The sequence below is a fragment of the Rissa tridactyla genome, chromosome 10 (assembly GCF_028500815.1).
Source record: "Rissa tridactyla isolate bRisTri1 chromosome 10, bRisTri1.patW.cur.20221130, whole genome shotgun sequence".
Classification (NCBI taxonomy): domain Eukaryota; kingdom Metazoa; phylum Chordata; class Aves; order Charadriiformes; family Laridae; genus Rissa; species Rissa tridactyla.
In genome coordinates this window covers 21,198,891-21,211,709 of record NC_071475.1, presented here as the reverse complement: position 1 = coordinate 21,211,709, position 12,819 = coordinate 21,198,891, and the positions used below count along the sequence as shown (strand labels likewise).

The 12,819-nt window shown below is 37.8% G+C and overlaps 1 protein-coding gene across 2 annotated transcripts in view; it reads right to left on the bottom strand.

Annotated features, from left to right (window-relative positions):
* SLC6A11 (solute carrier family 6 member 11) overlaps nt 1–12,819 on the bottom strand; it is a 107,822-nt gene that overhangs the window by 74,080 nt on the left and 20,923 nt on the right. For both annotated transcript variants that reach the window (XM_054216547.1, XM_054216548.1), the window contains exon 6: nt 2,840–2,972. In XM_054216547.1, the coding sequence (XP_054072522.1) occupies nt 2,840–2,972 (133 nt within the window). The remainder of the gene's footprint in view (nt 1–2,839; nt 2,973–12,819) is intronic.

The window sequence follows — 12,819 nt, the reverse complement described above, 5'->3', positions numbered from 1 at the left end:
TAAAGTCTTTCTCTCCCCTTCTTCACTTTGTTTCTTTCTGCCCCCCTGTCCTCCTTTGCTCTAGCTATCCTGTCCCACAGACACCTCCCTTTGAAAATGCTACCAAAAGTAATAACATTCTAAGAAGCTTTCTGCTTTGAATAAATGTGTTATTTTGTGGAAATTATTCAATCCAATTAAAGCATATAGCAAATTTAACAGGCTAGCCTAAGGACACTTTTAATATTATGATAAAAATATAGAAGTAAATCTGAAATGTTTCCTGGAAATGTGCATATAATAAATTCAATCGAGTGTGAAGGACTATGATTAGATGAGCTTAAATATGAACTTTTGAATTGGCAATATATCAGAAATGGAAACTGCAGCCCAGTCATCTATATTTCAGAGCACTTCATTCCTTTGTAGCATCCACAACACCTGACTGCTATGTCTTTGTTTAGCTGGTCTGGGGAGGCAGTGAGATGGCACACATTTCCAGTGACTTTGCCTGTAATGAGTGGCAAGAATAAGAATATTATAATTCTTAAATACATCTAAAAAGTGAACTTACGTTCATGAAAAAAAGGTTATCACTGGAAACCAATTGCAATGTCACAAATTCATCTAGGAAAAGGCTTTCCTTACTGATTACAGGAGCAGAGCAGTAAAAAGAAATAATCAACATTGGCTATGAAAGATCCTTACTGCATGTTTCTTGAGAAGCAATGGATCGTCTGCATAGGCAGACTGCTGGATACCACAGTGTCTCCTGAGGAACACAGGAATCTACCAGTCTGCTTCCTCGGGATTTTGGAAACAGAACCTATCTAATTAGCGTAAATAGTCGATGAGTCTACTTCTTACAGGACCCTGATCTAATTTTTTTTTTACGCTTGAGACGTATAAAGCTGTATACTAGGTATTAATTCCATTTACTTTGCACTTCTGCTGGAAGACTGCTTGTTACTTCTGCTTAGTTGGAAAGCTTACCATCCCATTTCAAGTGGGCAAGACATGTCTCTCAGTCTGTTTCACCTAACCTCATCAGCAAGGTGGTTATCAAAATCACACTGAAATAAAATCTACTTCACCTACCAGTAAACTGAGGTGGAAAAAACAAAAAAAACCAAGTCAAACAGGTCAGTTTCACTTTAATTACTTCCAAAATGCAAGATCTATTTCTGGGGAAATGGTATAAGCCGAAGGAATCTTGTGTGACGTGTATACGAAAAACAACAAAAATCTGAATGTAAACCACAGAAATAAAAAAAATATATCCTTTCTGAAATCACTAGAGCCTCTCCCTATCAGTAAATGATTTCTACCAATGCTATTTTTCTTAAGTACAGTGCAGTTCTGCACAACCTTGCATGCACGCACGCAGGTGCATTCAGAATACATCTTTTTTCCTCCACCCTTGGGTCAGATTATACTACGGTAGAATAGATATCCATCTTCAGACATTCTTTCTGATGGAAAAGAAGAAAATTAGTTTTGCTCAGTTTCATTTCTTCACTGCCGGCTGTAGCTCCTCAGACAACTCTAAAACACTTCTGTACCTCCCTGGAGTGCACGCTTCAAAGACATATGGACATTTATCTTGTCATTCCCTTATATCACCTTTGCTTCTCTATATTTTTCTCCTTAGTTTCCCAGCCCCCCCCCCCTTTCCTCTAAACTATTCAAGCTGATACGTATCCCTAGACAGTCTTTCTCAGCATTTTTCCTGCAGTGACTTAATAAAAGCAGAGCTGCATAAATCTGTGTGTGCAAATTCTTAGATGAAAAACGCAGTACCAGATTGACTGACACAGTTGGCAAATACAGACAGAATTCAGCAAGTAGCTTCAGCAAAAATTTTGATAGGAAAAAGGATGTGTGTGGTTGAGAAAGCTGAAAAATTTCACTCTGACATTTTCTAAATTAAAAAACCCCTTTACTTTTCAAACATGTCATTTATAAATGTAGGCTACTAAACCAGGAAAAAATAGAAAATCCAACCACACTTTCAAACTAAGTAATAAACAACTGAAAATTAAACGCATCAAATGTTTCAATGCACCAATTTTTTCCGTTGTATTCTTTGGTTACAACATGAGAAACCAGAGATTTTTTTAGACCCCCTTTTCCCATCCAGAACTATGGCTCTTTTCCTCTACCTGTTTAATTGAGTAATTATATATTCTACTTAGAAGTACATCTGCTGCTACTCCAGGGGCAACCTCTCCATCACCCCATGACTCACTTCAGCTGTGAAGTAGCATCTCTCTGTTGGGTGTCCATTTTAGAATGGCATTCACTCAAAAAGTTACGAGTATTAGATATTTTTCTTTTTTCCCTCTATTATGTCCATCTTTACCTCTGAGTTTTTTCATTATTTCTGCTTTTGGTGTCCCATTTGCATTTGTTGTAGGTTGCTTATATTTATAAATTCTCTCTGCTTACGTGTAAATTACTTCTATGACTGAGAGTTTCAACTCCTGTCAGTTTGGGACAAAATTCAAGTTTTGGATACTTCATGCACAGAAATCAACACAACCCAGTATTGATTTCAGGGTCCAAGGATTGGCCAGTAGTGTAGTACGCTAAATTAACAAAACCAAACCAAAAAGACCCAACCCCATCCAACAGGTTTAGGGAAAAAGCAAATCATTAAAACCAAGAGGAACAAAACAATGCAAAGTATGACTGATTTTTGATTACCACGTAATTTATATACTCCCAAGTATATTTGCTTACAGCAATACAAGATGCATGTGAAATTCTACCCTTCTGATTTAAATAAATATAAATGACAACATAGGTTTGGAGCACAAGAGAGTCATAACACAGCTGATGCGCAGAATTTTAACCTCACCTTTCCAGTAGACTTTGTTCCTTTCCAAATGCAAAAATAGCAGATAGTCCAAGCAGCAAGGAGGCACAGTGCAAGTTCCCAGCGAAGATTCCCAATATGTTCAATTCCGTCGGATATAGCTAGCACCCTTCGTCTTCCAAGAAAAAAGAAAAAGAAAAAAGGAAAAAAAGGTAATAATATTGAAGCAAAACAGCACTACATGGAAAATACTGGGCTAAAACCAAATCAGCTTCAACCAAGGAGACTCCTGGTTACTGACTACTGAAAATGCACCATGTTAAGACATAAGAGAGAGAAGTAAAAACCAGAATATTCTCAGCGGATTTTACATCTGGTTAAAAATGAACAAATGTTTAATTTTTCCAGGTCAGTGAAAAATAAAAAAGATTTTTAAATAGCTTGTGCATTATGTAAAACTCAAAGAAAAAACCCCAAATTTCTTTGAATTAATAACTTATATAAGCCCAAAATAAAACACTTCAATAATAATTTTTTTCACTTTTACTGTTTTTTCAAAAAGGAAGTTCTAGCCTTTATTTTTACCTTGTAACACTTATTTTCATAAATTTCCTTTTCCTTTTAAAACATTTATTTCCAGAACTGTCAAACATCATGACATCCTCCAGAGGGATTTTATTTGGGAAAAGCTAACATTAAAATGTTTATTTGAAAAAAAAAAAAAACCAAACAAAAAAACCCCTTTTTTTCTGAAAAGTGGTCAGCAAAAATATGTATTGCATTTACTAGTTCAAAATAGTGTATTTGAAATACTAGCCACTCAGTTCTATAAATGTAAGTCCTCATGTATTTTAGAAACACCCCTCGCAGCTCACAATCCTGGGGCAAAGAATTTACTAACTTAGTAGTTAGAGAGTAATGAATTTTCACGTTTTTTAAACAAGAATTTGGGAACAGAAAAATCAAGTGAACTGCTGGTATTCACACAGGAAACCTGCAGAACCAGGCTTCAGTGCTGGCTTCCAGAAACCTGGGCTAGCGTGTTATTCACAAGGATGATTTTTTTTATATAAGAATGATTCTTTTACCTGGGAGATGCATTGTCCTTTTATGCCCTTTTATTTTTCCTTTAAATAAACACTCAGATTAAAGAAAATGTAAATTATTTACCGGCCCATAAATAAAACATGAGTACTCCTGGTTGTATGGATGAAGAGGTTAAAAGCAAGAGCAAAAATGTATTCCTATAACACTCTACGATTTCATGAATTCTCTTGAGATTTTTCAATTGTCCTTCAGCCCAGAAGAAACCCTACAGACAATTAAAAAGTCTCCGTTTCAGGAATCTCCATCTTCCAGAACAATAAAAGTATGATTTAACTGGTATGTGAAGTCAGAAGTTGATATGGATTTAAATTCCATCCATTCAACAATTTAGAAACACCTCATCATTTTTAAACAACTTAAAGCAAGCAATTAGTCATTTGTAATTACATACACAGAATAATTAATTTCAGTCATTCATGCCTTTAATCGGCTTAATCAAATCTCTATAGGGACTGATCATGGCTCATTCCATGTGTGTTTCCATAAATACATTCGCATACCTGTATGCACACATTCACATAAAAATTTCCACCATTCAACCTTACGGAAATGATCCTGAGCAAAGTTTTCTCAGAAATCTTTATTACCTGTAATCTACACAACTTCAGAGATCCTAGACTTACACTACCCTCCCTCCCAGAGGCATTGTAAATGAAAACAAGTGAACTGAATTTCACACGTACTCTGACATAGCTAAAAGCCCTCTAACAATAATCACTGTATTATATCATAGAATTATTTAGGCTGGAAAAGACCCTTAAGATGCAACTGTAAACCTAATACTGCCAAGTCCACCACTAAACCGTGTCCCTCAGCACCACGTCTGCCCGGCTTTTAAGTCCCTCCACCACTTCCCCGGGCAGCCTGTTCCAATGCTTGATAACCCTTTCGGTGAATAAGTTTTTCCTAATATTCAATCTAAACCTCCCCTGGCACAACCTGAGTCTGTTTCCTCTTGTCCTATCACTTGTTACCTGGCAAAAGAGACCAACGCCTGTATATATAGTTAATGTGCATATGGTTATGCAGATAATGTAATTAATTACAAAAAATATATTTAGGTTGAGTATTAAGTTAAAAAAAGTCCAACCTACAATTACCCATATGAAATAATTCTTCTTTTTGCATTTGATTCAGTCATTAGCTGAGGCAATGAATTCAGGGAGTAAAAAGTACGATCTTCTAATTCAAGGCCATGCCTAAAATAAATATAAACACTGGGGCTACCTGGGGAGGAATCTGATCTGGTTCCTTCTGCTTTCACCAGCAGCAGGTTGCAGATGAAGGGAAGTTCCTTCACCTGCATCTAGTGATGGGGTAGGAGGATGGAGACACCAACAGCTGGTGATACAGTAGGAGAAAGAGAAGATCTAATTATCAGCAGGTCTTTCAGATGGCCATCCCGATGCTGCAGAACCCAGTTAGTCTTTCGCACTCTTCAAGTGCTGCAGCTGCTGCTGCAGCCCTGGGGTCCAGCCATTTACAATGTAGGTGCTACAAGTTTACTGCTTAGCTAAGGCAGGACAAAATTTAACAGATTAAAGAAAAATCACCAAAAAAACCCCCAGAACTCTAAAGCCTGAGGTTCGTTTGTCTTATTTTCTCATGAATATACAGGTGGAAAATCTTTCCACTTTAAAAAAAAGGGGGGGGGGGGGGGGGAAGAGAGAAGGTTAGGCAAGCTTTCTGCAACAGAAAGTGTTAAGTGCTTAAATGTAAAATTCTCGCCACCTCATCCACATTTTCTCCTCGTCCAGTAACTAGCTTTATTCTGCAAAGCTTCTGCCATCATCTAGTTAGGGAGAGAAGTGATCTTCTGCTAGCTAAGACCTGCAAAGAACCTAAAGATCTGTCATCAAAATGCGTTCAAACCTGAAGAGAGGTAGCTTTTAATGAAGGATCTATTTTAATCAAGAAGGGGAAGCACATATTTTATATCTACAGTATAGAATTGAGAATAACATCACTGAGCTGTAATTATACAGAAAGGCAGATGAAATAGATACTTAAAATTCAAGTTCTTCTAAGCAATTTGACAGATTGTATCATGTGGAATTTGAGTCAGGATGACATCCACCCTCTTTATAAATTCCCATTCAAAAAGCAAAAGAAGTGCTTGAATTCTTAGCTCACCTTGAATACTAGGGTGTTAGTTTCAAGTGAACCAAGACAAAAAGTGCTATAATATGATTAAACAGGGACTAGGCAATAAAAGGCCAATGAGCATGTACTGACAACAGGTTATAGATAACCAAGTTGAAAGACATGTTAAGAGTTAACAGTCCACCACCGAAACTTGATGCCAAAGCAAAGAACAGGTATTTGCAAAGAGACCTATTTTGATTGCAGGTACTAAAAGGTTTCTTTTTAACGAAAACCATTTCCTAAATGGACTAAAAAGGCTCAAACTATAAATTACTTTCATGGAAAAGAACTAGCCAATAAATATGTTGATGTTCCTCATTTGGGCACCAGTGTTTCCACGCAAAGCCTCCCAGTCCAACAATCTTAAGCCACCAGTAAGATTTTTGCTCTGCCAGGATTAAGGAGGAACAGCTTTGACAAATGCAGCTGCTAATATTAAGGAAAGATTGTTGTAAACACTCTGACCTTTTGCAACCTTATGAAAAGAAAGCAGCACATTATCAGCCTGTTGGCACATAGCATAATGTACAGTCAACACATCTACACAGTATATACCTGATATACCCGCAATATGGAAGGCACATAGTTTTGGTGTGACACTATACATACCCAATGTTTCTGCAATGACACAGAAGTGTACATTACCTATAATTTTCAGTTTATAGTTACAAATGATTTTTACTTTTTTTTTTTTTTTTTTGAGAAGTATCAATGACTGACTTAAAGATGCAGGTTGGAAAGAGACTGGTCCAAGTTCAGTTTGAACTTCACAATCAGATGAAGTGAGAGAAACTCAGAAGACAAGCAGGGACAGCCTAAAGAACTTTAATTGCTGTTTTGCTTACAAAGGTTCTAAATTTTATTTTCAAGTGGCATACTACATTTTCAAATTAATAGTTTGTGTGGGGGGTTTTTTTAAAGATGAAAAAGAAAACTAAGAGACCATACAATCAAAAAAACTTAAACAAAATGTTTGGTTTGGGCCACAATAATAGTGAAATGGAAACTTTCTTTCATTTAGCTTTATTTTCACTGAAAAATAACAGATTACCTTATGTTTCAATTAAAGAAATTTTTTTTCTGGGTATTTGGATGATATTTATGTATTTGTGCACCTAAACATATGTAGCATTTCTTTTCCAAAATGGGGAGGTGTGACCACAGGTACGAGGCTGCAGTAATGCAAATCAATGCTAAGGAGAAATTCTGTGTGCCACAGAGCCACGTTAACACAGCACTCTGCTGGGCTAAGTATCACAGGGAGTTACTTGGCTGTAGCACATGTACCATGGCTACACCTGTGCTGCTTTGGCACATGAACTAGCCTGTTCAGACAGCCTGGAATCTTTGCACTAAACTCTGTCGTATCATGTAGCTATGAACTTCGTGACAAAATCTGCCACAAGACAAACCCCCAGCAACAGAAATGGCTCCTGGAGGACTGGCAAATTTATTTAAGAGGTTGGCAACTTCCTCACTTGAAGATTTGTATACAAATCTTCTGGAAGTGCACCACACCAGTCACTAATTCCCATGAATACCACCTGCCCAGCCTCACAGTACCTCTCAATACTCATGTCCTGCCAACAGTTCTGCACAGGGCTACAAGCACTCCTCAACTTCCAGAGCCATGTACGTGTCAACTCAGATAGCAATCTTTATTCAGCTGTCTGGTAATGTGGTTGCAGAATTGCATGCTGTGGGAAAGAGATGTGGAAAGCTTTCAACAATAATTCCATAGGGCTGCCACAGCAAAAGAGCGCCCGTGATGAAGCATACGACCGATACATTAGCATACCCAGGCTCAAACAGAGCTTGCAGAATTACTTTAGACTCACGCCATAATCTGCATCCAGCTGTCAAGGTAATCCATTCCAGCAGTCAGTCGCTTGAATTACTACGCTGTTCTTCCCTAACTGCAAACAACTTCTTAATAAATAAATGTTATTACTCTCTCAGGGTTAGAATGTTTCACAAACCAGAAGACAACTTTGTCTTAAGAACACAATTCTCAGTGAAGATTTGAGATAAGGATTTTTAAAAGCAACCAGCTTCTGGAAGCTGTCTGCAGAAAGTCAGTGCTCAGTCTTTTCTGAATGCTCTATGAGAAGTCTCACCTTGCCCATCCAAAAATCTTGGCCTAATTCTTTTGTAAAGACTGTCATAGAAGGTAAATGGCAAATGAATGGCCTCAACACAATTATCCCTGCTGCTCACATTGAAAAAAGACACACGGTGCCAATCAACTTGAACTGTTAGCACCATAATGAGTATTTAAATATACTGAAGTGCAGGAACTTGTTTTGTATTTTCTTTGTTCAAGCAGAACAAAGTTTTAGTATTTCCCTTAGAAAGTAAGCAGTGACAAGTCCAGAACATATAATTAAACTCTAAGATACAATGTATGCAAAGAACAGATCCAAGGAAGAGAAAGTCTTGCTCAGAGGCTAGCAGTGATTTCCTCCGCAGGCACAATCCAGCTCTCCCTAACGCCAGGGCCTTGGCTCTCCTTCTGAAACCATCCGAAACAGCAGCAGATGCAGGTTTTGAAAGGAGGCGGCGTTCAGAACATAAAATTCTTCTCACAATGCCGGTGAGTCTGACCATAGATAGCCTCACATCTACTCTTATTATTATTCAACTAAAATAAAAAGGGGGAGCATTTTAAAAATACATAATTCCAACACATGATCCAAGAAGTGAGGTTGATGTATTCAAGGGTGAGAAGATGATGGCTGATCACAGCTTCTTGCTCCTCAGCAGTTCAGCTTCTATCTAAAACTGACACGACCTTACATAAATCACACAGACAACACAAAAAGAGATAGTGTAGCTTTCACTGTGTCGTCATCGTCTTCTCTTACCACTGCAAGTCCCCTACACTACCTTGTTCTCCTCATCTCTTAACGCAGGGAAGGACAGAGAAAGAACAAGAGCAGTAAAATCAGCACTGAAAGCGATACTCTCTGTTTTGAAATAACAAGCATTTGAAAAAGAGAAGTTCTATAGCGAGATATACAGGAACAGCCGCATCTATGAAGGCTGTTTGCACCACTGTCTCATCATTTGTGACTGCACGTACTAAAGCAGAGCAGAAGGGAGTAATTCATGCACATTGCATAATTTATGCCGATTGCGATGGGAAGAGGCTGTGAATGCCTCACAGTCGTTGTAAGTGAAATTATTCTTGAACAGAGGGTCTCAGTGTCACCCTAAGCATCACCTGGTAGAAACTACACGGGCTTGTAAAATAAGACAATGGGATCCCGAGACAAACTAAAAATTCATAGTGGTTTTATATTCTAATTATCAGGTGATTTTAAAAGTAAAAATGAAAAATAGTGATTTTCTGAGCACATGCTGCCCTAGTTAGATAACTACATAAGCCTGACCATCTCAGGGAAGCCACTGGCGATAACTGACAAAGCTCATTTATATAACTCAAATATCAAAGATCAGAAGTCTAAGTTAAGGGACAAGTTCAAGACATTTCTTTTTGATAAAACATTTTAATTGTTGAATATGAATAGCCCAGGAGGGATTAGAATACCAGTGCCCATATGATTTAGCAAAGGTGCCACGACATGCCAGGCATACTATAAAAAAAAAGCAGACACGTCCAGTAATTGCCTCCTAGATTTTGCTTCTTTAATTCTGTATGCTTTCCCAAAGGAATCACACATTCCAGTCGTTAACAGCACTATTGAAAATACAGAATCCAGAGAGTTCATTTTCACTTCAGCTGGTTTGGTTCATACTTATGTGGAAAAAAACCAAACCTCAAACTTCTTCCTTACGTATATCAAGACTTATTAAAGCTGAGGATCTTTAAGTAAAAAAACCCAAAATTAAATGAGGAGAAATATCTTAACAGACATTTCATTGGAATGTTTTGAATTCACTACTGCCATGGACCTAAGACCTGAATGCACTTACCTTCAAAAAAATATTGCAAACTCAGCCACCTTGCAGGGCATTTGGGGGAAAAGATACTGGGTTCAGGAAATTTAGCTAACGTTCTCTTAATAAATGAAAATTTCCATAAATCATCATACATTTAAAGAAATTTTAAAAATCAACACCGTCCTGACAGAAAAAAGCCCAAGAGCCTTGAGGAGCACTGTAGTTGCCGGTACAACAAACTGGAAGTAGCTGTAGGTAGCCATTTGAATCACTGCAGAGTGTAAGGTGAGGGTTAGTACAAGCCCCTTTAAGCAGCGTAACTTTGGCAGCAAACTGAGTAAACTCAACAATGCCATATGAAACTTTGCCGTAAAAAAGATTTGTCTCGCACAGAGACCTGAAGATACAAATCATTAACTGGTTTTGGATCTCACTGAAAATAGAAATTGATGAGAGTTTGAAAAGATTTATTGTAGGTATTGAGTTTGGGGGTTTGTTGTTGTAGTTGTTTGGGGGTTTTTTGTTTAAAACTACGCAGCAGTTCAGTTTCTTGCAGCAGCCAATAGCCTGGGAAAGAAGCCAGGGGACTGGTGGCATTTGAACATCTTGAACAGAATATTGAGGGAAACTGGTGTTAGGGTTAATTTGGAATGCAAAGGTTAACTCAAACCAGAGTAAGGTTTTTAATTCAGTAGTAGCAAACTATTAATTCTATACAGGATATTTTGCTTCTAAATAGGAAATTGAATTTAAACCAAAGTGGATTTATAATGTGTCTCCACCCAAAGACACACTATGAAGGTTTCACTACCTCTAGTCACACATATACAGCTTGACTAAATGTTATTGAAGAGTTTTACTTTTCTTCCTGTACATAACACAGGAAAAAAAAAAGTGATAAAAGTTACAGGAATCTAATAAATAAAAGATAAATTTAAGTGCAATAATAGGACGTAGGTCTGAAGGGTGGCATTATTTGTGCTTCCCGTTAGCTGTCAGAAATGCTGATGCTTGGTCACGAGAGTATTTACAACTGGACTGACAAAAACCATGACATTGTTACTACAGTGTAGATTTACTCTGGTTACAGCCTATAGTACCAAATATTGTAAGCCTACTGTGAGCTTACAGTTTAACTTGAATCAAAATGTAAGCGTGGATAAAAACAAATGAAAACGGACAGCATATGGAAGAGAGAACAGAGCCATAAAAAAATTTCAGCATACTTTAAGTACACGTGAAATAATATCCTTAGCAAGAAACCAGACAGCACACTACGACCTTTTGCTACCTACATTCCAGGAACGTACTGTTGCTAATGGTTACCTCTGTTCTTTCAATTAACATCATTGCCCTAGCAAAATCTAGGAAGATAAAATCCCATGAGGAAATTATTTCAACAAGTATTATATATTTAGTGAAAACGCCTTTAATTTGTTTGAGAATGTACTAAAACACCTTTCAATTTAGTAGTTCAGTACATCTGCCAGGAAGAAGTACCCCGTCTATTGTTGTATATTGAATTGCTGTAGGGGGGCACATTATGAGATAACTGCTACTTCTGACTGGTCATAGCTGAAAAGTAACCTTTCCATCCAAATTTTAAAACTGACATTTTGAAAGCTTGTAACACTACATTATCGGCTGGGAAACCACTACATTTTCCTGGGAAAGAGCGTCTTTATTAAAGTGTTCCAATGTGTGGAGCTGTACCAGGCTCTTGAATAGAAAGAGGATTAACTGCTGCCAACACATTGTTGAAAGGAATGTACCGGGAGTACTTATTGCATTATTTCATCATTTGGGAAGCTGAAGAACAGATTCAATCTATTTGAGGAAGGTCCCTTCATGTTTCCGAGACATTTTTCTTTAAAAAAAATAAAAAAATACAACACCACCGCCAAACAAAGGCGGCAGCCTCTTGAGGTCACTTCTCCATCTGTATCTGTTCAGCCAGGAACATAGGTGGCCGTGTTCCTTTTTACTCTGGGCCAGACTCTCTCCTCAGAGAATGCTGTGGGGAACGAAAGGAAAACAAAACGAAGCCACTAAGCAGCAGTGGTACTACTGTACAGTGGCCTTTCTTATTATATGTTTTGGTATGCTCCTTTCACCCCTGCAGATTTCTCAGCCCCAGTCCATATTTACCTTGTGAACCTCATTACTGAGCTCCTTGTACAAAAAGCATAATATATTTGAGTACCAGTGCTGCACAGATTTCCCATCGGTTTAGTAGAAAAGTATCAATATCTTTCAAGTATCCCCTATTCCTGGATTGAAATGAGTTTAGGTTTCTATCCAAAGACATGTTTACTAAACTCTCATCTTGCTTTCTCTTACTGCACTTTATGCAGTTAAGAATCTTTAATTTTTGCGAAAATTTATTGGTACGAGTATTCCATACCCAAACATATTTAAGTATTGTGTGCAAGTACAGTTTCTGACATGCAGAAATTTGATCAGGTATTAACTGAATTTTGAAAACGGTGGGATTCAGATTCCATATGTCAGAATCCTCCGCGGATGGCTGAACTGCTAGGCCAGAGAGCTGCCAGCATACAGGGTTCTGGTAAACATCTGCATGAAGACAATCACACTGCGGATTGCTGCACTCTCAGATGCTTGTTCAACTAGTTAGCAGTCATAAAATCAGCCTCCTTTGTAAGACCATAATGATGGCAGTACTTCCAGACACACTGGAAGGCTGAGATGTTTGCCAGTGACACACAGGTAAGTAAAAAGTGACATTTTTTCTGTCACAGAGATCAGAAGCAGCTGCTTATGTAATGCATTTGTGACACATTATTTGTTGATGGGAGCGTGGCCAACCATACAACTATAGGAATGGCTTCGCAACATCTATTTTG